The sequence below is a fragment of the Bos indicus x Bos taurus genome, chromosome 16 (assembly GCF_003369695.1).
Source record: "Bos indicus x Bos taurus breed Angus x Brahman F1 hybrid chromosome 16, Bos_hybrid_MaternalHap_v2.0, whole genome shotgun sequence".
Classification (NCBI taxonomy): domain Eukaryota; kingdom Metazoa; phylum Chordata; class Mammalia; order Artiodactyla; family Bovidae; genus Bos; species Bos indicus x Bos taurus.
The window spans coordinates 57480080-57504310 of record NC_040091.1 but is presented as its reverse complement, the minus strand read 5'-3'; the positions used below and the strand labels follow the sequence as shown (position 1 = coordinate 57504310).

General features: G+C 44.1%; 1 protein-coding gene across 2 annotated transcripts in view; it reads left to right on the top strand.

The window, feature by feature from the left end:
- The window catches only part of ASTN1 (astrotactin 1), a 352052-nt gene that overhangs the window by 179083 nt on the left and 148738 nt on the right, over nt 1-24231 (top strand). For both annotated transcript variants that reach the window (XM_027565413.1, XM_027565414.1), the window contains exon 8: nt 583-667. In XM_027565413.1, coding sequence (XP_027421214.1) covers nt 583-667 — 85 coding nt within the window. The remainder of the gene's footprint in view (nt 1-582; nt 668-24231) is intronic.

Here is a 24231-nt window from a genome sequence, read left to right as displayed (position 1 = left end):
AAATACAGCCGTTGTACTTGGGCTAGCTACACAGCCTGGTTGGGGAAAAAGGTCTGTAGTCAGACTGACATAGCTTCAAATGCTAACTCTGCCATTTAAAAGCTTTCTCCAAATCCCTTAATTTTTCTGAGCCTCAGTTTCCATTATCAGCATAACATCGCTAATAATACATACTTTTCAAGTTTCTTAGAAATATTTGATAAAATAACTCACTTATGTGGTCTTTGAACATGTACTGATCATCTAATACGTACCTTGCAGTATTTGGCCACTGAGAAAATAAAGATGAAAAAGTCCCTTGCTCAGTCCTTCTTGGATTTTGTGTCTGCGGAGCCCATGTAACAGGTGCTGTGTAAATGTTAGTTTCCTCCACTAGTGAAAGTCATCATGTAGTGAAAATGGACGATTGGTGCTGTGTTCCCTTACATGGGCAGTGGAGATGGGAATGTATGGCATAATGGGATTTATGGCCTCATCCCTGCCACTGTTAGAGTTTGATCTGATCATTACATTTTCTCCAACACAGACATGTCAATCAATTTCTTTGTGTTTCTTTTCCTTCTTCCTCACCCTGCTTCTAAGGGGAATGCCTCTGCTACGAAGGTTACATGAAGGATCCAGTACACAAGCATCTTTGCATTCGGAATGAATGGGGAACCAACCAGGGGTAAGTGAGGGGATGGCGAATTAGCCGGTTCCTGGATATTACCACGCCCTCAGGCAGACAGGATGCAGAGCAATTGCCTCTAGAGGGACAGAGCTAAAGGGTGGTTCTATTCTGAACATCAAATGGGTGACCTGTCACTGTGCATCCATATTTACACCATCCCAGTGACGTCCTTCTCTTCTTTCTCTCTGCTTATGAGTTCAGAGCCTTCAGCTGGGATCTGGGAATCAGGCTTCCTTTTCTTACCGCCGTCAACCATGAGGATTCCACAGACAGGACTTAGCTGATGATTTTGTTGGAGACACGTGAAGACACACAGACTCTAGCACAGCTCCCCCAGAGCTCCACGAGCTTTGTGAGACTGACATGAGTAGAAGCTTGTTTTCACCAGCACTGTCAGAGAGGGTGAGATGCAAAGACTCGGGGAATGCAGGATTGAGATAAAGGAGTTTTGTCTGATCCCCAATTGCCATCTCTCTGTGAGACCTTTGCTTTCCCCCGAGCATAGACAACTGGGGTAAAATATTAATAGTTACCATGTCCATTGCTTTGTTTTTAAATCTATTTTACTTTTTAAAATTTTTCATGGTGATAAAATATACGTAACATAGAAATGATTATTTTCCCCATTCTTAAGTGTACAATTCAATGGCACTAAGTGCACATAGTATTGGGTCACTATCACCACTGTCTATCTTCTGTTGCTTTTTTAATCTTTTTATACTTTATTCAGGGTGCTGAGAACCCATTTTCTGCCTTGACTGTGTTCAGTAGGAAAGCGTGGGGAGACAAGGGTCAATAATGCTAATAATAGCAGTCAGTGGGGCAGGGGAAACTGGAAATCAGGGCAAAAGCCCTCTTGGAGTGATTGCTTGGACTGCAGAGTTGAAATGTATTTGCAGCCTGACAAGGTGGAGAAAAGAAACCACCATCCCTTCCCATAGCACCACTGAGGACTCTTAGCCCTGAGGTCGGTGCTTAGCCTCCTCTGTATGTTTCTGATGAGCCCAAACCTAGAATATTGAATGTAGTTCTGGACTCTCAAAGCAATAAATATGGAGACAAATGGGTGAGAGTTTGGAGAAGAGCAATAAAAATGATTGAAGAGCCCGAGGGAGTGATTTATGATGAAGGGATAGAAGAACTCCACTCAGAGAACTTGGCCAGCTGATGACTAAGTCAAGGCATGATAGATGCCCGTAGACGTTCGATGAGGGCAAATGTGCTGGAACGGGTTGAAGTTGAGTGATAAGGACAAGAGAGAATGAAGTTAAGGAAAGGAAATCCGAGTCACAGGTCAGAAAACTTGGGGGAAGTCAGAATGCCATGAAATTTCTCTGTTAGTGAAAATGAAGGATGACTCCGTTTCTACTGAATTGGTGATTGTGTCAGGGAGTCAGGCTGCAAAATGTAGAGGAAGGAGTTTGGAGAAGGGTAAATGCATATGAGGTGGCCTGCTGTTGAAAGACTGGTGGGAGAGCTTGGCTCAGAGATGCCAAGCAGAGTGTGAATGGTGCACGTGTAAAGGCAGCTCAGTCCTCTTCCTCTCTGACCCCTGACATGTTTGCATGGTTGCTGGGGCACCAGGATTTTAGCCTATGGCTGAGAATCTCAGTTGACTATGATTCTTACTGAGTAAAATATTGGGAAAGCTGATGAATAACTGACAAAGAGATCTCTTAGCCAGCATACCTGCTGCTGAAGTAAACAATGACAAAAAATCATTTCACTTTGTGCCCTGAATGATCAGGGCTGGCTGTCTGCAGTGATTGGATTTGGGGGCTAATCACTCAAGCCTCCGTGCCCCTTGTCTTGTAGACAGATCATGTGAGGATGGGCCTGACTTCACTGGGTAATTGCACAAGGCTTCGTCATTCCCTCTGGCTGTGTGTAGAGACAGTCTTAGGATGTAGACAAGAGCCTCCAGGGAAATGGTGGAGGCCCCACGATGGTGTCATTTAAAATAAGACAGGCTAAAGCCCCAAGTTACAGACTGACAGGAACATTAGCCCCAGGAAACAGACAAGTAGACCTAATCTGTCATTTCCATCTCTAATTTCCATTATTCTCTGATCATCACTGTCTACGAGGTCTCGTTTTGGACACTAATAAAATAATGGAGCAACTGTTAGGAGGTGGGGGAAAAGTGACTATCTGGAGAATAATGGAGCCAGGAGTGATAAGCAGCATGAGTTTATATGTATATAAAGAAGTGCCAGACAAAGGACTGCATTTTCCTCCTAAAATGACAAGATAAATGAAAAGCAGAAGACGCCATACATCTTGATCTAAATCAGGGGTCTGATGCCATGTTTCTTTAAATTATTCTTACAAAATTAATCGAAATTGATTTCAACGTGAAAACTGTCACTTGAATTGAAAATTACCTGACGGATTGCTAACTAATGACATGTATTGGGGTATTATGGAAAAATCAATGGTAGGCCTGATTTTCCTGAATAATTTATTTAATGTTCCAGGAGGTGGAGGTGAGCTGCAAGTATGGGAATTTACATTTTTCACTTAGTATTCCTATATCGCATACGTTAAAATACCTGAACATTCTTTTGAAGTCAAACAACCAAATCCTAGGCCACTGAAAGCTAAGATGAATTCCCTTGTGAAAAATCTAGGTTAATGTACCAAAGGAAAAGTAGCAATGAAGCAGTCATGACTTTCAGACAAGGAAGAACATTGATCAAGGACGTTAATACAAAAAAAATATCCAGTGGATAATTCTGTGAGACAGAGGATTTACCTGCAACTTTATCCGGCCACTGCATTGTGCTTCAGTTTACCTGGATCTATATGTGTTCGTGTGAGTGTGGTATGTGATGTATGTGTGAGTGATATGTGTGTCTGAGTGAGCAGATTTGTTTATAGAAATCCCCTCACTGCTCCAGGATTCCCTGGTGGCTCAGACAGTAAATAATCTGCCTGCAGTGTAGGAGATCTGGGTTTGATCTCTTGTTTAGGGAGATCCTCTAGAGAAGGAAATGGCAACCCACTCCAATATTCTTGCCTGGAGCGTGGACAAGGGAAACTGGCGGGCTATAATCCATGGGGTCAAAAAGAGTCAGACACAGCTGAAGCGATTAACACACACTTTCTCACCATGCCATTCCGTCGTTTACTCTCTCACTCATTCATGTTTTCAGCAAATATTCACTGTATTACCCATTGTGGCCCAGGATAGGCTAGGTTGCTAATTATAAGAAGAAGATGTTGTCTCTGCTCTGGAAGAACTAATAGTCTAGATAGATAGGTGGGCACATAACAAGGAAATTGCAGTGAATTCTAAAACCAGTTAAAGGTTTCAGTTCAGTTCAGTTCAGTCGCTCAGTCGTGTCTGACTTTTTGTGACCCCATGGACTACAGCACGCCAGGGTTCCCTGTCCATCACCAACTCCTGGAGTTCACTCAGACTCATGTCCATTGAGTCAGTGATGCTATCCAATCATCTCATCCTGTCGTCCCCTTCTCCTCCCATCTTCAATCTTTCCCAGCATCAGGGTCTTTTCAAGTGAGTCAGCTCTTCACATCAGGTGGCCAAAGTATTGGAGTTTCAGCTTCAACATCAGTCCTTCCAATGAATATTCAGGACTGATTTGCTTTAGGATGGACTGGTTGGGTCTCCTTACTATCCAAGGGTCTCTCAAGAGTCTTCTCCAACACCACAGTTCAAAAGCATCAATTCTCGGCACACAGCTTTCTTTATAGTCCAATTCTCACATCCATACACGCCACTGGAAACACCATAAGCTTGACTAGATGGACCTTTGTTGGCAAAGTAATGTCTCTGCTTTTCAATATGCTATCTAAGTTGGTCATGACTTTTCTTCCAAGGAGCAAGAGTCTTTCAATTTCATGGCAGCAGTCACCATCTGCAGTGATTTGGTAGCCCAAGAAAATAAAGTCTGTCACTGTTTCCACTGTTTCCCCATCTATTTCCCATGAAGTGATGGGACCAGATGCCGTGATCTTAGTTTTCTGAATGTTGAGCTTTAAGCCAACTTTTTCACTCTCCTCTTTCACTTTCATCAAGAGGCTCTTTAGTTCTTCTTCACTTTCTGCCATAAGGGTGGTGTCATCTGCATATCTGAGGTTATTGATATTTCTCCTGGAAATCTTGATTCTAGCTTGTGCTTCTTCCAGCCCAATGTTTCTCATGATGTACTCTGCATATAAGTTAAATAAGCAAGGTGACAATATACAGCCTTGATGTACTCCTTTCCCAATTTGAAACTAGTCTATTGTTCCATGTCCAGTTCTAACTGTTGCTTCCTGACCTGCATACAGATTTCTCAAGAGGCAGGTCAGGTGGTCTGGTATTTCCATCTCTTGAAGAATTTTCCACAGTTTGTTGTGATCCACACATTCAAAGGCTGTGGCATATTCAATAAAGCAGAAATAGATGTCTTTCTGGAACTCTCTTGCTTTTTCAATGATCCAGCGGATGTTGGCAATTTGATCTCTGGTTCCTCTGCCTTCTCTAAAACCAGCTTGAACATCGGGAAGTTCATGGTTCACGTACTCTTGAAGCCTGGCTTGGAGAATTTTGAGCATTACTTTACTAGCATGTGAGATGAGTGCAATTGTGCTGTAGTTTGAACATTCTTTGGCATCGCCTTTCTTTGGAATTGGAATGAAAACCAACCTTTTCCAGTCCTGTGGCCACTGCTGAGTTTTCCAAATTTACTGGCATATTGAGTGCAGCACTTTCACAGCATCATCTTTTAGGATTTGAAATAGCTCAAGTGGAATTCCATCATCTCAACTAGCTTTGTGCAGAGTGATGCTTTCTAAGGCCCACTTGACTTCACATTCCAGGATGTCTGGCTCTAGGTGAGTGATCATAAAGGTCTGAGCAAAGTTTAATAGGACTACCATTTAAGGAGTTCTTTATGGGACATCCCAGAATCTGGAATATGGTTTCATGGAGAAGTTAGATCTTAAACTATTCTGTTTAATAGGTACCAAAGGTAATTTTAAACAGAAAGAACAGCATATACCAAGGCATGGAGACTCAAGAAGCATGATTTTTCCAGGAATGACAAACAAGTAGCTCAGTGTAGCTTACAGGTGCAGTCCACAGAGACAGGAGAAGAGGCTGGTAAGGTGGATAACCACTAGATCTTGGGGACTTCCCTGGTGCTCCAGTGACTTAAGCCTATGTGCTCCCAATGCAGGGGCCTGGGTTCGATCCCTGGTCAGGGAACTAGATCCCGCGTGCCACAACTAAAGATCCTATGTGCCGCAACTGAGTCCTGGCACAGCCTAAAAATTAGACTAGATCTGAAGAGCTCTTGCTTACTAAGGCTTTGAACCTTAAAGCTCCATGTGTACACCCCTTGAATGATGAGCAGGAGGTGCCTGTATATGTGGTGGATTGTTCTCTCACTGCGTGTTATTTTTCTGGACCCTTCAAAATAAGACATCTTAAAAATAAAGCAGAACAAACACACAAGAAACCTCTCAAGACTATCTAGTTTTACTTATCTGGATTGTGCAAGTAAAACATAATCTTAAAATTATCCTGTAGATAAAAGTTTTCAAGACCACACAGCAAAGAGTTTCAGAGAACTGGGGACCATATATGTACATGATATGTAAATTGAGGACATTGCAACCATCTTGGTGACTCTGGTTTTGCCAAAAATGCCCAAGGAGAAGTGAGGCAGGTTGAGACATTCATGTGTGAATCTTGGTAATAATGTCAGTCACTGTGGTTCACCCAAGTGACAGGATCCAGGCAGGGTGGCAGGTTGTAAAATCAATGAACTCATTACACAAGAGGCTCCGATTCACTAAAAGTAAAAATAGCTTCAAAAAGATTCAAACAAAGTCATGGATGACAGACTTCTAATGAGTTATTAAAAGAACATGGGATGTTTGAGGTTACATCCTTGGTCTCTGAGGTTGGCAACAAAATCAATCACTGCCTGACTGACCCAGCACCCCTGGTAACCTGGTGCCCAGCAGAAGTCCCAGCAGAAGTCCCAGCATGGGAGGGTCCTACCCTGACCCAGGGCTTCGCCACATCTCTGTCTAACCTGTGTGGATTCACAAGTGCTCAGCCTTCTGACCCCTGTGGCCGCATAGACACAGCCAGAGGCCTTTGGGGTCTCTATATGGTATTTGTCTGCTAGGACAACAGGGACAAAGTGAAAATTTTCACAGACAAGAAAAGTGAAAGTGAAAGTCACTCAGTCGTGTCCAACTCTTGCGACCCCCTGGATTATACAGTCCATGGAATTCTCCAGGCCATAACTGGAGTGGGTAGCCTTTCCCTTCTCCAGGGTATCTTCCTAACCCAGGGATTGAACCCAGGTCTCCCACATTGCGGGCAGATTCTTTACCAGCTAAGCAACAAGGGAAGCCCAAGAATACTGGAGTGGGTAGCCTATCCCGTCTCCAGCAGATCTTTCTGACCCAGAATCGAACCAGAGTCTCCTGCATTGCAGGCGGATTCTTGAAACCAATAACATCAATAAAGACAAGAAAGGAACCAATAGATGAGGGTGAGGGAGGCAAGAGAGATTGATTTACATGAAAATATGAGAGGAGAAAAAACAAATGTATTTAGCCACTTTGGAGGTTATTAAGAAAGGCTCTAATGATGTCTTTTGATAAAGAGTGCACCCAACAGCCTCTCGATATGTTTTTCAGAACACCACCATTAGATTACATTCATGCATTTGACGGTGTTCCCAGTAAAGAGCAGTCTGGTTTCTTATTCTGGCATCTCAGATACAGAGGGTGACACCAAGGAGAGTCCCCACTGGAGAACATAGTACTAGATTTCAGTGCTGAAGGATGGCGATGGAGCGATGATTTATGAGATGGGAAGAGACCAGCTGTGGAAAATGAACAGGTGTTTCTCAAGGTGTTAAAAGCCATTGTTAGAACTAGACCTGCTCATCAGAGCACTCCTCTCACTGCCTGCTCAGGAGGCAACTAACGTACCACGGTCTCCCCTCAGATCCGTGCCTTGTGTGTGTGTGTGTGTGTGTGTGTGTGTGTGCGCACACATACCCTCACACAGCCCATGCATCTTAAGGCCTCTTCATTGTCTCAGGTGCGTACTGCTCTTTCTATTTCTACAACTCCCCACTGCTCCTCACCCTCCCAGGAGTGACTGCTTGGGGATTCTAAATCTGTACAAGAAACAAATGTCCCACACCAAAGCATCCGGTTTCCTTTTCAAGCCAAGAAGGAGGACGGTGTTTGTCATGGTTGGTCTCAGCCCCTCTGTCTTTTTCAGAAACGTCCTTGACAGAAGGTAATTTTATTTAGGTCTGTCTGAATGATGCCATCCTAAACATTTCCCTAGAGACCACTCACAGGAAAATGACCACAGCCCAGTGGGGAGGCTGCCTTTCCCTCTGGGTTCTAGGTGTTAGCAGACACTACCTACTCAGATTATTCAAAAGGATCCAAAATCCGTTCTCCCCTCCAGACCCCCTAAAACTGAGCAGGAATATTCTCTTAGCTTTCTGACCATCAAAGAGCAAATAGAACCATTGTAGGGCAGCGACTAGAATGCTGGGGGGTAGCTCTGATTCCCAGCCCAGGTCGTGGGCAGTGTTTGGCCTTCTCTGACCTGCCCGAGGTCTCATCAGAAGTGACTCAGATGGAGTCAGACAGCCCTGTGTGACACATGACATTTCCTGACTTTCTTTTGTCCATTTCTAGCTCATCATCTGGCTTTTGCGTCCCCACCCCGCTGCCTGTCTGTGTCAGCGATGCCCTATTCACCTTCCTCCAGCCACCCCCCACACCAGACAAGATTTGCAGGCCAGCCTGCTGCTGCTCTTTTATCTGTGGGCACCCTCCTCCCTTCCCTCCAGCCCTGGCTTCATTGTCTGTGCCCAGCTCCTGTCACTGCCATGCCAGGCACAAATGTGATTACCCTCCCATTAGCTCTCTTTTTATTCTCCTTTTTTCTGTGTGTGTGTGTGTGACTCCTTCTAATTACCCTCACTTATTCCCTTCTTCCTAGTGAGGGTTTCTAGTGTTTTTATTTGGCCTTTTATTTCTCATTCTCCTTTTCTTTCCCCCTCCATTTTTTTTTTCTTGCATCGCCTCCTCTTCGTCCAGGACTCAGTAGAAATGTGACTGTCCTTTCTCCCACCTATTTCAACAACAAACAGGTCATCTTAGCTCTTCAAATGAAACCTAATGTTCCTAGTTCCTTCTCTTACGAGAAGCTTTGATGTAGCCTGATTCCAGCTGAAATGTTGCCCCTTAGAAGGAGAACTGACTCCCGATGGTTACGCAGGCAGGAACTGAATGTAAAGTGGATCTCCACCTACCAAGATGACCTCAGATGGGCTTCAGGGGATCAAGTCCCCCCTGTTGGCTCAGGGAACCCTGCATCTCATTCTTAGGGATTTTCTCAAGTGGCAGCATGTTTAATTTGACCCATTTTCATGGCGAATGTGTGGTCAGTCAGCTGAGTACAGCCATATGCTTTGTGTGTTGCAGGTAGACAGCTGGCAGAAAGAGCAGCTAAGGGCTGAAACCTCGTGCCTGTGGGCCCAAGCAAAGCAAACCCTGAGACGCTGGGAGGGTGTGGGGGGGTGGGGCGGGGAGGGGACATCTGCCCTGATGCCCGCCTTTTTCTACTGTGCACCAAGGCACTTGAGGAGCTTGTACTCCCTTGGTGGTGATTGTCTTGGGTGATGCCCTTTGCTCCCCTCTTAGAGGCAACCTGAACCTTTTTAGTTACTCGGGATGATACAAGAGCAAAATATGCCCTAATAATTGACTCTCTGATGCCAGTCCATAGAGCAGATACTTAAGAATCATCTGGGGAGCTTATTTAAAATACTGACTTTCGATTGCTGCCCCATGAGATTTTAGTTTCATGGGTCTGAGCGAGGGCCCAGACTCTGTACATATGAAAAGCTCCCCCATATGCTTCTGCAGTCCAGCTAGACTTTAGAGCCCTTCCTGAGTAAGGTGTGGAGTCTCCACATCCCCCATGCCCCAGGGAGACATCCTCTTAACTGCACACCATCCCCACTGATGAAAATAATGGGCTTGTAGACTAGTGGCTTAGTGCATCTTAAAGGATTCTTGCATTTTACTGATTGGGAAATAGAGGGTCAGAGAGTTGAAGAAACTTGTTCAAGATCACATAGCCAGTAGCCAAGTATTATAGTGACAGGTGGGTACTTGAGATAAATGAGTTGAGTAAATACTGGTTTCAAAGAGGGCTCAGTGTGATAAGCACGTGACATTCTGAAAGTCAGTCATCAGCTGTAGAAGAGAGGTGGGCATTCTGTGGTTCCCTCCTGCTTCTCTACATCCTTTGCAAGGCACCAAGGGGGCTCAGCTTCATCTCACCCTCCCCCACGTGACAAGCATCTGCAGCCCCCCTACAGTACTGCCTACCCCGTGGAGGAGGGTGAAACCTCCACAGTGCTCTTTCTGACTAGTCCAGTCACAGCACCAAGAGACTTATTTTAAACAGCGCTGGAGGCGGGAACACTCATATTTCCTCCGACATGACCACCAGGGTGAAAAAAAAATCAACCTCAATTTACCCTCCCATCTGCTCAAGAATGGAAGATAAATTGTTTCAATTTTATAGAAATGAATGTTTTATGTCTGGCCCAGGCTTTCCAGATAGTGTCCTGAATTTATATATTCTACTGAATGCATGGATGTTTTCTACTAGGAATGCTCCCCGGACCTCCGGCTTCTTTGGGTTTTGGTCTAAGAATACTGGGTTTGAGAGGGCTGTCATTTTCCCGGGCTTTGGAGATCTTGGCTATTTATCTTTTTCTTCCTTTAAAATAAATAGAAAAAAATCCACTCGTTATCCCATGCTCAGAGAAAACCACTGTTAGCATTTTGGCATCTTTCTTCCCCGTTTCTTTTTCTATGAATCAGAAGTTTTATTTCCCACTGCCCTCCCCCCAGTTTTGAATGCATGTTGTTCACTTTCATTATTTGATAATGAGCGTGTATTATTTTTGTAACCACAAAATTTGGGGGAAATTTAAGAAGGGAGCTTTAAAAGTGTCATTGGGGTACATTATTTTTCTCAAAATGTTTTCTCTGGGGAAGTTATTCTTAATGTCTAACTGACAACCCTTAGTTTAAACCCTGGTTTTGGAGGAAGAAGAAAATGGTTAGAGTCTAGTGTTCAGGTCAGAGTCGTCTAAAGTACACATCGCTGTTAGTTTGTGTATAATAAAGGACTGGATGAACACCAAGAAGTGACCCTCAAATTCAGCACAGTCTTTAAAACAGTACAACTTCAATGTCACTGGAGATTTTCAGTAAGCCCTCAGATAATGCTGATTAATTGCTGCTTTTTATTAAGTGTGTAGTGGTGGGCTGTGTGTGTGTGTGTGTGTGTGTGTTTAAATATCATCACTAATCTTGATTAAAATCCTCCAAACTGGTTAAGAGGTAAGCAGTTAGTAACGTTTATTCCATTTACAATTTCTGTGAAAGCAATTTCGGTAAAAGCCATCTTAAGGTTTAGTCTTCCTAGATAAGTATTTATGAATTCTTGTTCAAACATTCACACTGCAATTTTTTCCCTAAGTTTTAACTTTATATAATTTCAGAAATTGGAGAGCAAGCATTTTGTCACTGCACATTGTGGTTTTTACTTGATCTTTTCTGTTGTTCTTATAAAAGGAATGCATATAATTAGTGGAAAATCTAAAAAAAAAAAAAGGAGAGAGAGGAAAAAAAAAACCCACAGAACAGTAAAAAGGAAGCAATCCAAGCCACCTGAAGTGGCATCTCCTAAAGGGAACACATTCTCAACTCTTTTGTTTAGGGATAATATTTTTTTAACAAAAATCACATTATATTGGCATATCTCTTGCTTTGTCTTATATAGTCACATATGCATATACACACATACACACATATATATGTATATTTAATAAGAAAAGTACCTGTTTTCATGTGGGGCTCAGTAGTGTGGTGACCAGGGTCACAGTGGTGAACAGAATTGCCTGATGCCAACATGTAGGCTCTTCTCACTAAATCATGATACAGCTCAATGGTTGGGATAATCTTTTCCTTCCCTTGTGCTCTCCTTCCCACCAAGTTTATTAACCTTTCTACACAGTTTTCCACACTGAAAGCATTATTTTTGGCTTGAGGAGAGATAGGCTGGAAACCAGGCTTTTCAGCCGAGGTTGGCTTTTGGATCTCAGATCTTTGGATGGAGCAGAGTCCCCAGATTTCTGTTGCTGAGGACTGTGAAAGGAGGCCATGAACAGCTGTTCAATGCCCTGATGCCGCACTCACCCAATTAGCCTTGGAGGTGGAGGATTTCCATGTGGCTGCCCAGACCACAGTGGTTGGCATGGGCTTCCTCTAATCCTGATGTACCCTGTGAGCAGGGTCTCCCTTGCTCACAACTAAATGAGAAAGATGGCTTTGTTTATGTGTGTATTATTTATTGACGTATAGTTGATTTATATTAGTTTCAGGTACACAGCATAGTGGTTCAATATTTTTATAGATTACCTTCCATTCAGAGGTATTACAGAACACTGGCATACATCCCTGTTTGTATAGTAGTTTGTACCTCGTAATCCCCTGCTCTCATCTCACTCCTCCCCACTTTCCTCTCCCCACTGGTAACTACTAGTTCTCTGTATCCATGAGTCTGTCTTATTATATTGCTTCCATATGAGAAGGATAACTTTAAATGGAGTGGATGCTCACCATGGGTGGAATAGGAGCATATTTCATACTGGGTGAAGCCATCTGGAGGGAAATTAACATCAGTGTTGGACTTCCCTGGTGGTCCAGTGATTAAGAATCCACCTGCTAGTGCAGGGGACACAGGTTCAATCCCTGTCCCGGAAGATCCCACATGCCATGGAGCAACTAAGCCTGTGCACCCCAACTACTGAGCCTGCACTCTAGGGCCAGTGCTCGGCAAAAAAGAGCAGCCCAGGCACCATAACAAAGAGTAGACCCTGCTCACCACAACAAAAGAAAACCTGTGTGCAGCAATGAAGACCCAGCACAACCATAAATACATAAATTTAAGAAACTAAAATGGTCAACACCAGTGAGCCTTAGTACTTTACATGCCTGGTGTTATAGCATTTCCCACACTCTACCCTTCAGATGCAGTAGTAGTAATAGTCATGGTACTAATACGGTAACAATAACAGCTGACACTTACATAGTTCTTGGGATGCACCTACCAGCCTTCCAAGTTCTTGTCATGTACCAACAAATTTATTTCTCATTTCAACACTTTGAGTAAAAACTCTTGTTGTCTCCCTTTTACTGGTGAATCTATTGAATATTGCAGCAATATTCAAAGTCTCATGGGAAAGAAAAGAAAATCGCAGTCCTAAAGGAGACCTTTCTCTTGCCAAACCTCTCAAAGGCTACTGTTCTGAGAGTCTCAAAATGAAAGCAGGAGAGAAACTACCATTCAACCTTGACGCTCTGGTGGTAGGGGATCCCCGTGAGTAGATGCCTTGATTAAAGCAATAAGGATGCAGTCTGTAGTTAAGCATCTCTTCCTGAATGATGAAGTGTCCCAGGGAGAGTGACAAGTCCCTCAAGGGACCTAGCTGGACCTAAACTGGGGGCTCGTAACTACTGGGGCCACGCACCTGTTACTGAGCAGCTCTGTGCTATGGCTCATGTAAAATTATCACTGTGGATTCAAGTCAAGATGGTCCATTATACCAGAGGTCATGGCATACTCTTCACCATGGACCCTCTGCAGCATTTCATTTGCCCATTTACCGGTGCAAATATGAGAGACAAAAACACCAAGGCAAGTCCTTGCTCTTGGCGAAGTTCCTAGCGCCTTTGCACAGTGTGTTGAAGCGAGGTCCTCACCTTTGAAGGATGGGGCCGTCCATTTTCTTCAGGCTACTTGCTCTAAAAAGAACATAGTCTGAGATATGCTCAGAGGTTTTTGTTTCCAAATGTAGCCTTAAATATTGTCAACCAGAGTTCGCTTAATAGCCTTGGTCAAACAGTCTCCTCGTAACCAGAAGCTGTGGACACCTCACCTCCAAGAGTAGTTTTGTTCACCTGCTCATGCTTTTTTCTCCATAGGAGGCAGCAGAGCACAATGGGAGGAGCACGGAGTTGGAGTCAGACAGGCTTGAGATTCTACTAAAAGCGCTTTATTTTTGGTTAGCTTCATAACTCTTTTGAGCCTCAATTTCCTTTTCGGTGAAAAGAATGTTGCACTCAATAATGTTACATAAAATATGTAAGCACTCAATAAGTGATGGCATTAAGTATCCCACTGATGATGTTTTGCATTGGTCATTGCCTCATTTATGTTCTTTGAACTGCCTCCAAATGATGTGATCTTAACATCAATTTGGCAAGTGGGGTTGAGAATAATCTACCTCTAGAATGTAAATTCCATGAAGGTATAAATACAGTCTCTTGTCTTGATTGCACTGTCAGACCCTATGGGGTCGCACAGAGTCAGTCACGACTGAAGCAACTTAGCAGCAGCAGCAGCAGCAACACACTGCTTGGCACATAGATAATACTCAATAAATATTTGTTAAATAAATAAAGACACGTGTTCATCTTTGGGCAAGACACACACAGACCTCTTTTCTGAACCTAATTGGATCTTTAGACTCTCTCATGAGAGTGGTGACTCGCCTCCCTAATTTCAGGGAATAGGAGTAAGAATATCAGCTGAATATCAGCCACACATTCAGAGCCGGGAGCCCACCTCAAGGCCATAGCATCTCACCTGCCACCTGGGGTAGGAATCCCTCCTACAGCCTTTCTCACAGATGGCCACCTGAATACGATCAGTGACTGTGTTCTTGGAAAAGGCGGCTCATTTCATTGTTGTAAGGCAGATTCCTAGACAGTGCTCCTTGAGGCTGAGCCAAAATGTGTTTTCCTGTAACGTCCACCCATTTGGTCAGCTCTGTCCTTTGGAAACAATACAGAATATATTGATTTGCTTCTTTTATGCTGAGGACTGCCAGCTTATATGGTGCCTTTGCGTGCATTATAAAAATGTGCCTACCTATTACAGGGTGTAGGGTGGATGCCTGTGAACAAATAGGCCACCTTATATGGGCTGGCTACATATTAATGTTTCTTTTTTTAGTATTTATTTATTTGGCGGCACCAGTTCTTAGTTGCAGCACATGGGATCTTCCGTCGTCATTGTAGCATGTGGGATATTTTAGTTTTGGTATATTGGATCTTTTGTTGTGGCATATGGGATCTAGTTCCCCAGCCAGGGATCAAGCCTGGGCCCCCTGCATCGGGAGCATGGAGTCTTAGCCACTAGACCACCAGAGAAGTCCCTACTGTTTCCAATAGTTGTGATAATCTCCCCAAGTCTTCTCTTCTGAATATACCTAATTCCTTCAGCTGTTCTTTAGATCACAATTTTCCTGAATCCCTTTAAGTCCCTACCAACTGCATGCTGCATCCCCCTAGTTTTTCAGAATGCCTTTCAGAATATGTTGCCCAGGACTAATCAAACCACCTTATAGAAAGTATCATGTCTGTTTCTTCCCCTGCATTTTCTATTAATGAATTTCAAGCCAGGTTTGTGTTAGGCCCTTTAAGAGAAGAGCTGTGGTGTTAGCTTATATTTAGTTTATGGTCAACTAAAGATCTTTTTCACAGGGACTGCTGTCAAAAAGGGAAAGTATATTTAAGACTGAAGTCAATTTTCTTAACCTAAATTCAGGTCTTATATAAAACTCTATTAAATTTTTGCTTGTAGCCATTGAAATCCTTTGGATCTTGACTTTGTCATCCTATGTATTAGCTATCTCTGCTATTTCACGTTATATATGAATTTAATTAACATACCTTTGGTGACCTTCTCCAGGTAACCGACAAAATTGTTAAAGAGAACACCACAAAGCCCTGCTCCCTTCAGAGACTTTCTTGCAGGTTGACCTTGACCCCTTACTCAAAACTTGTAGGTTACATTTGTTCCATCACACAGAAATTCATCAGCTGTATAATCATTCAACCTTCATATTTGCATCTAGTCCTTATAAAAGATTTTGTCAAGTGTCTGTCCCAGAATGAGTACTCAGTACATTTTCTAAGCCAGGGAATGAGTGCCTTTCTGAAATCAGGGATAGCTAACTTTTGTGCCACCCTTTGAAATGCCGACATGGAGGTGCCATCAGAAATGGTCATGAGCCTAGCTTGGGATTCCCCCTTGTTCATGAACCCAGTCTAGCTCTTAGACATCTTGGCATTCTTGATTTTTTTAATAATGATCTATCCTCTGTCTCTGAAGAGCCCAAAGCTGCTGAAAATTTCCCTGCACACTATCCATGTGGCTCTTAGACATCTATTTCGCCAGACCATGCAGTTTTATGTCATTCAGAATCTTGCCTCACAGAGAGTTCTAGTGATATGACCCTCAGTGGGCTCCTACCTGACTGAGTGAATGTAAAGATCCTATAAGAGCTATTATTTACTGAGAGTTTACACTGAACCGGACATATTTCTAAGAGCTTATAATAGATCTGAATCTTACCACAACTATTTGAAGCTATCCACTTTTTATAGATGGGGAGACTGAGGCAGAGAGAAGTTTACTAGCTTGCCCAAAGCTTAGACCATAGAGTGGCATAATTGGGATTCAAACCAAGGCAGTCTGTCTGGAGTCCGTGCATGTAACTCTCAGGGTGCTGCCTGACAAGGAAAGGATTTACTCTGTGAACAAGCAAGTCTGTGGGCAGTGAATGCCCCCTTCACTTGTGTCTTGTCCCACCCGCCACACTCCCTTCTGTGAAGTATCCTGAGTCAGGACGCTAAGCTGACGGCAGGCACAATGATCAGGATTGCCCTCCACCTTAGTTCTCAGTTCTCCACTTCTTGGGGATTGAGCTAATGTAGCCATCTTCTCTCCACTGTCAGCCACTTTTGGGTTTCTCCCAGGTCCCAGAAGCACTTGCTCTTTGAAAGCCCACAGAGATGTGGAGTTTAGCCCAAGGGAATGAGCTACTTTCCATGTCAATGAAGTGCGCATAGAGAGATACTCGGGGTGTTCCACCTGAACAAGGTGAGGGAGTCAGGGTGTCATGAGCTCCTTCCATGGATCCAGCTCTCTTCCAGGTGTTTTATATCCATTACCTCATTTAAATAATAATAGCCAATATTTACTGAGGGCTCTCTCCACGAAGGCATCATCTGTAGGTGCTTTGTGAGTGTTCACAGCATCCCTTCCTCACACCATGCAGATGGGAAAGTCATGGCACAGAGGGATACAGTCACTTGCTTGGAGCACGCAGTAGGAGTGGAGGACGATGGATGACCCCAGCAGTCTGGCTGAGTCTAGGCGCTTGGTGGGATGCATATGGATGAGTTTGGCCACCTCAGACTAGGGGTCCCCAACCCCTAGGCCATGGACTGGAACTAACTGATCTGTGGCCTGTTAGGAACCTGGCCACACAGCAGGAGGTGAGAAGCAAGCAAGCAAGCCAAGCCTCATGTATATTTACAGCTGCTCCGCATCACTCACATTACTGCCTGAGCTCCTCCTCCTGTCAGATCAGTGCGTGCATTAGATTCTCATAGGAGAGTGAACCTTCCTGTGAACTGTGCATGCAGGGGATCTAGGTTGTATGCTTATGAGAATCATCCTGAAACCATCCCCTGCACCTCCCCCAGCCCCCATCTTTGGAAAAACCACCTTCCATGAAACCAGTCCCCGGTACCCAAACGTCTGGGGGATCCCTGCCATAGAGCCTCTCAGCCATAGATCCCTCCCAGCTGTCAAGGCTCCAGCATTTGTTTCCAGCCCAGCTGAACTGCTTGCTCTTGATCACGCTACCCTGTTACTTTATCTTCTGGCTACTTTTGCTCAGGACATCTCTTCTCCTGCAGTTCTCTCCCCCCAGTGCCCTTCCTCACTCCCATTCTCCTGGGTCCAGTCCAAACTCTTGCTTCTTTGTAAAGCTTTCTCTGTTCTCCAGTTGAAAGCTAACCCTTCCTCCTTTGGGCTGCCTCAGCCCTGTAACTTTCTCTTGTGGTCATTGCCACATTGGGCCTTGTTTATACACCTAGACTTGTCTTGATTCCTTGTAGACAATAAGAATTGTAGTACAAGGGATTAATTTTGAATCTTATTCTCAAGTACACAGTGTTTTGCATGTAGTAGTTGGTCAGTAAAAATTAATTGTTGCTTGTGAGGTGAGCATGATAACCACTACACTACAGAAACTGGCTTGCTGCTTGTGAGATTCCAAGCATTAAGAGAAATGAACCAATAGAAAAGATATGTATGTTGGAGGCAGGAAGGGGATCATCTTAAGATGACTCACATCACTTCTCCTGAGGACTTCTTTTGTGCTGGACACTCTATTCCACCCTCACAACAGTTCTATAAGTCCCAACCCATCAAGTGCTTAAATACATTAGGAGTTGAGCCCATAGAACATAATGGTCAAAGCTATACAAGCAAGGGACTTCCATGGCAGTCCAGTGGTTAAGACTCTGTGCTTCCAGTGCAGGGGGGGTGGGTTTGATTCTTGGTCAGGGAACTAAGATCCCACATGCTGCACAGTGCAGCCAAAATAATAATAATAATAATAATAACTATGCAAGTGGACCACCTGAGTGTCACTCCAGCCTTACCACTAACTGGCTTTCCCCCTTTTCTTGGGTAAATTGCTTAAGCTCTCTGTGCCTCAGCTTCCTCCCCTGTGAACCAAAGATGATGATATACAGTACCTCATAGTTCATTGTTGTTGCTGTTCAGTTGCTAAGTTGTGACCGACTCTTTGTGACCCCATGGGCTGCAGCATGCCAGGCTTCTGTGTCCTTCAGTCGTCTCCCAGAGTTTGCTCAAACGCATGTCCATCTGAGACTTAAAGAGTAGAACTGTGGAGAGAAGAGTGTCTAGCTCATGGAGAGTTTTGGTAATACCAGGTGGCAAGGGGATCAGACGACCCTTCTTCTAAGAGTCGGAGGATCTTGTAGCAAGGATCATAATGCCTGCCAGGGGAGTGGTTTTCAGAAGGGAGGTCCTCCTTCCATGATTGAAAATCTTTCCATTTTGACCACTGGCCAGGCTGAGTCTCTTTGTTTTAGTTTGAATTTCTCTTTCTCTCTGTCAGCATTAGAGCAACATGAAGACACACTCCTGCTCTTCAAAAGCATTGTCTCTCCCTTCCCCATATTGTTCTTACCCCTAGGCAGAGGACGGTGCTGTTGGGCACACCAGCCTAAACTTGGGTCTCTTGCCTAATTACACTGCTGTCCGCTTTTCCACGCAAGCCCCTCTCATGGCAGGATGCCCTCTTTGAAGTCACTCGTCTTCACAGCAGGAAGAGCTCATCATCAAAGACTCTGGTTCCCAGCACTCTGTGCTGCGCGCTTGCTCACCAGAGGATTGCAGATTGGGAGAGTGGAGAGTCTCTGAGTGCATTAAGTCTGCTCTTCTGTCCTCTGGTCCTGAACTGAGATCCCTTTGAACTGAAGCCCAGGGAGAGGGCTGGTGATGCTATCACAAAACCTCTCCCCATTCTTTCAGTTTTAGCCATTTTAGCAATTACACTTGCTAGGGCTGGGAATATGATATGTTGGACATAGTTAAGGTTTCAGTCTGCAATCTAAGGCCCTAAGGAAAGGGGGTTGGGAAGGTAGCGAGAGTGGCTCTGAGGCTCTAGCCCCTCAGCATGCACATAACAACTATGAGGATTCTGCTGAAGTTAAAATTCTGTGTGTGTGTGTATGTGTGTAAGACAGAGAGCAAGAATACTCCTGGACTTTGGTTACAGAAGCCTGGATTTGTGTCCTGGCCTTGCGTCTCACTCATCATTTACCTGTACAACCTCTCTATTTCTAACTTTCATTCTCAATCCCCTGGAAATTCAGTGACAGTTGTGAAAGAAATATTGTTTAACAGAGCCATTCACTTAGACCCGGATCTTAGATTTCTGCATGAACCCCGGCCTGAGGTTTCAGCACTGAAGTCTGAGGGCCACCTAACCTGCTCTGTCTTCGGAAGATCTGTAGGTGGAGCCCCATCATGGGATTCTTAAGAGGGCAGGTGTTTGAGTCCAGATCTCCAGGGCCTTACCCAGGACCACAGGATGCCCCTGGTGGACTCTGGCATCTCCTCTGCACCACTGCAGTATTCATCCAGAGGCCCATCTCACACACACACACACACAGTCTCACCTACACACTCCACTCTCTCAGGCCAGCACTTTATTTCTCACCTAGACCACCATGATAGGCTCCCTGCCCTCTGACTTGGCCTCAAACCCTTCCCCTTCACTCACCAGAAAGATCTGTCCAATGAGTTTTCACTTTACACCCCGCCTAAGGCTTGCCAACACAACCTATGGCCCTACAGAACAAATCTGGACCTTTCTAAGGAGGCTTATAGGCTCTTTCTGACCTGATTCCTGCCAACCCCTTCAGCCGCATTATCTCCAGTCATTCCCAGGAATGTAGATTACAAGGACATTGAGTCTGTTGTAGAGCTTGTGTGTACACCATGCTGCATACTGCATGCTGTCGGCAAAGTGATGCCTGTGCTTTTTAATAATCGACTATGTCCCAATATAAAATGTAAAAAAAGAACAGATAGCCCCCTCTGAGATATCTATCTGTTGCTCCCTATCTGTTGTGAAGAGGGTCTTCACAAAGGGACCCTCTTCTGTGATCCAGCGACTCCCAGGCACCATCTCCGCCATTGTTTTCACACCATATCATGATCTGATAACCCTAATCATCTGTTCATGTATCTGTCTCTGCCCCTACTATCCCAACTCACAAGTGCCCTAAGTTCAAGACTGTGTTTTACTCGTCTTTGTAGCCTTCCGAGATTTTCTGCCACATTCAGGATTAAGCACCGAGTAAATGTTTGTTGAGTGAACAAGTGAATGGTTGCACGTGAAGTTATACACGCAAGTTCTAAGCAGACCTCTGCGTGATTTTCTCATCAGTGTGTTTCTTGGTGCTTTGGTCTCTCCAGGAACAAAAGAGAAATTGGTTTAGTTATAGTTAATGCTTAGCATAGTGTTCATTTCTGAGTTAACTCATCTATCTACCCAGTGTCACTTAAATAGGGTACATCCATCATTTATTCATTTGAAAAACATTTACCAGTGACCTTCCATGTCTCAGAGATTGTAAGTGACTGGGAAAAAAAGAGATTAATAATAATAGTCAACAATCATGTAGGGCTTATTATATGCTAGTCACTGTTCTAAACACTTAATATTAACTCATTTAATCCTCACAACTTTTGAAGTAGATACTATTACTCTACACCCATATTTTTCAGTTGCAGAAATTGAAGGATGTAGCCTGCCCTAGCCTGAGCACCCTAGAAACCAAGCATGTGTGCTGGAGTTTTATAGGAAGGCACTGCCAGGCAGGGCTTCCCTGGTGACTCAGTGGCAAAGAATCCACTTGCCAATGCAAGAGACACTGGTTCAATCCCTGGGTTGGGAAGATCCCCCAGAAAAGCAAATGGCAACCTACTCCAGCATTCTGGCCTGGGAAACCTCATGGACAGAGTGACCCGACAGGCTACAGTGCATGGGGTTGTAAAAGGGTCGAATGTGATTTAGCGACTAAACAACAGCAGAACCCCAGGGTAGCAAGAGGGAGGGAAAAAGAAATGCAATGTAGCGCACCGGTAAGCTGGCCACAGCTTTAGAAGAAGCCAGCTTTTGGACACAGTATGTAGCATCGATAAGCTTTATGGAACTCTGTAACTCTGAGCTGGCTTCCCAGGTGGCGCTAGTGGTAAAGACCCTGACTGCCAGTGCAGGAGACGTAAGAGATGGGTTTGATCCTTGGATTGGAAAGATTACTTGGAGGAGAGCACACCAACCCACTCTAGTGTTCATGTCTGGAGAATCCCATGGACAGAGGAGCCTGGTAAGCTACAGTCTATAGGGTCACACAGAGTCAGACACGACTGAAGCGACTTAGCATGCACACAAATACCTCTAAACAGTCCATAGTGGCAGAGAATAGGTAGGAATGGAGAAGAATTAGAAGAATTTGTCTACTGGTTCTTTCCAATCTGCTAGTCTTTATGGGTAGGGATGTTAACTTCAACATCCACAATATTAGAATGTATGGAACTTATGCTACCACTGCCTACACACACACACACTCACACACTCACACACTCACACACACATCATTACCACCCAGGTGAGGCTCTGATAGAGGGCAGCCTCAAGGAAGAAAATGAGTCTCCATCAAAATTACGATGAACATTTACATTCAGCATAGAACAGTGCATAATGTACACGAAGCATAAACTACAAGAGATTTAAATATAGGAAACTTGGAGGCTGACTGTAAATAGAGTCTGTTGAATGAATGAATGAATGAGTTGAGATGAATAAAAGCATGAGAAGGAAGCATCCTGACGAAAGACTTAGATAGTTCCAACCGAAGAAAGTAGAGCCGTCCTGAAATACTCCGACTGATAACTAGAGCATTAGTACACAAGTGGGATGGTGGCTGTCACCAACCGTCCGTCAGGCTAACAGGGCCCCCACTGACCCAGGTTAGGCCTCGGTGTGTGTCGGTGAGATGGGTGCAGCCAGATTTTATAGTAGGTGATGTTCTCAGAAGAGAGTGTTCCTGGGAGAGTTACTAGCTTCTTTATGATTTTTTTTTCTTTGAAGTTTGATTTATTTAGGGGATGGGAGAGTTAAGGATACATATTATCCTGCCTCTATTTACCTCCAATTCCTGTCCCAAAAAGCCTTCCCAGAACACTCTTGTTTGTGTTCTTCTCCTCCCTGCTTTGGTAGATTTAAAAGATTCTTACTTGAGATTTCCATAGCACCTGCAGATAGCTGAAAGTGTGAAAGTCACTCAGTCATGTCTAACTCTTTGCGACCCCATGGACTATACAGTCCATTGAATTATCCAGGTCACAATACTGGAGTGGGTAGCCTTTCCCTTATCCAGGGGATCTTCCCAACCCAGGGATCGAACCCAGGTCTCCCACATTGCAGGCAGATTCTTTACCAGCTGAGCCACAAGGAAAGCCCAAGAATACTAGAGTGGGTAGCCTATCCCTTCTCCAGGGGATCTTCCCCACCCAGGAATCAAACCAGGGTCTCCTGCATTGCAAGTGGATTCTTTACTAACTGAGCTATGAGGGAAGTCCAAGCAGATAGCCAAATAAGGGCCCAATTCAGTACAATGCTTGGTCTGGTTTCCCATTGGACTGTACAAGCAGGGGAAACTCCTTAAAGACTGAGGCTGTCCCTTTTTATCCTTTCTTGTCTGTTTTTGTGTTTGTATCAGCAGGCCCTCTATTAGTCATACAGTAGATGCTCAAAAGACATTAAATCAATAATGGAATCAATGAACAAATATTTCCAAGTGGTTGATAGTTCCCCTATAGTCACTTTCTGAGAGGGGAGGCTAGCAGGCATTTTTTCTTACCTGTCTGAGTATCTCTCTCTTCCTGTATCCATCCCCAAAGTAATATCCAATGAGAGGGACTGCAACAAAGATCATATTAGGAGTGATGTCAGGTCTCATTGGAAAGAGAAGGGAGACATGAGTTTCTTTCACTATTTCATTCTATACAGTTGAGGAAGATCCTTTCTCATCTAGCCTTTTCATTTCAGGAGCCACTGGGTCCAACTCGGTGTCCTTAATGAGTTTAGAAGTAGAATTCTTACTCTCCAAGGTCATCTTTGTAACTCTCTTTCACAATGTTCAAAGTATCCAATATAATATGTGTTTTTCTTAAATGCAGTGTTCAACTCAGGAGTTCACATCTCCCATTTTCTCCCAGCTCCTCTGGACCCTGTATTTAACACATGGGGAAGCAATGAGTCTGAATGAGATTAACTTCAATTCACGTTTCTAGAGCCAGTTTAGATGCTAAGGGAGTGTTCCAGTTGGTAGCAGAATAACTGCCATTTGTTGGGTCCCTGCTCTGTATTTACCATAGCCTTACTTACACTTAACTTTCCTGATGCCTCGACTATACCCTTAAAGATTTGGGACACACAGCTGTCTTACAGGGGCACTGCAAGATATTTTAAATTATCAAGGGAAACATGAGCATATCTGACAGAGACCACACAAGGTACTTTCAATTTTTGAAAGTATTGTTTTTTTCAAATGACTACTAAGTTGTTAGAATGTGAACACCTTATTAAGTTGTTTGGACTAGACTACTTAATAAAGCTAGTAGAATTTCTTTAGGTGTAGGGGAGTCACTTCGAGTGCTACGGGTTGGGAAAGTTTGGGAACTTCTGTTTACTTCATACAGTAAGATCCCCAATCAGGTTGGCAATATTTTCTCAAGTTTACCTCTGAGGACACTCAGGGTCAGAAGAATCAAGTAAATTACTACAAGGTCAAGTGGCTTACAAGTAAACAGTGGAGCAAGATTTTAAAGCCTGTATGTGTGTTAGTTGCTCAGTCGTGTCTGAGTCTCTGCAACTCCATGGATTATAGTCTACCAGGCTCCTCTGCCCATGGAATTCTCCAGGCAAGAATCCTGGAGTGGATTGCCATTCCCTTCTCTAGGGGATCTTCCTGACCCAGGCATTGAACCCAGGTCTCATGCGTTGCAGGTGGAT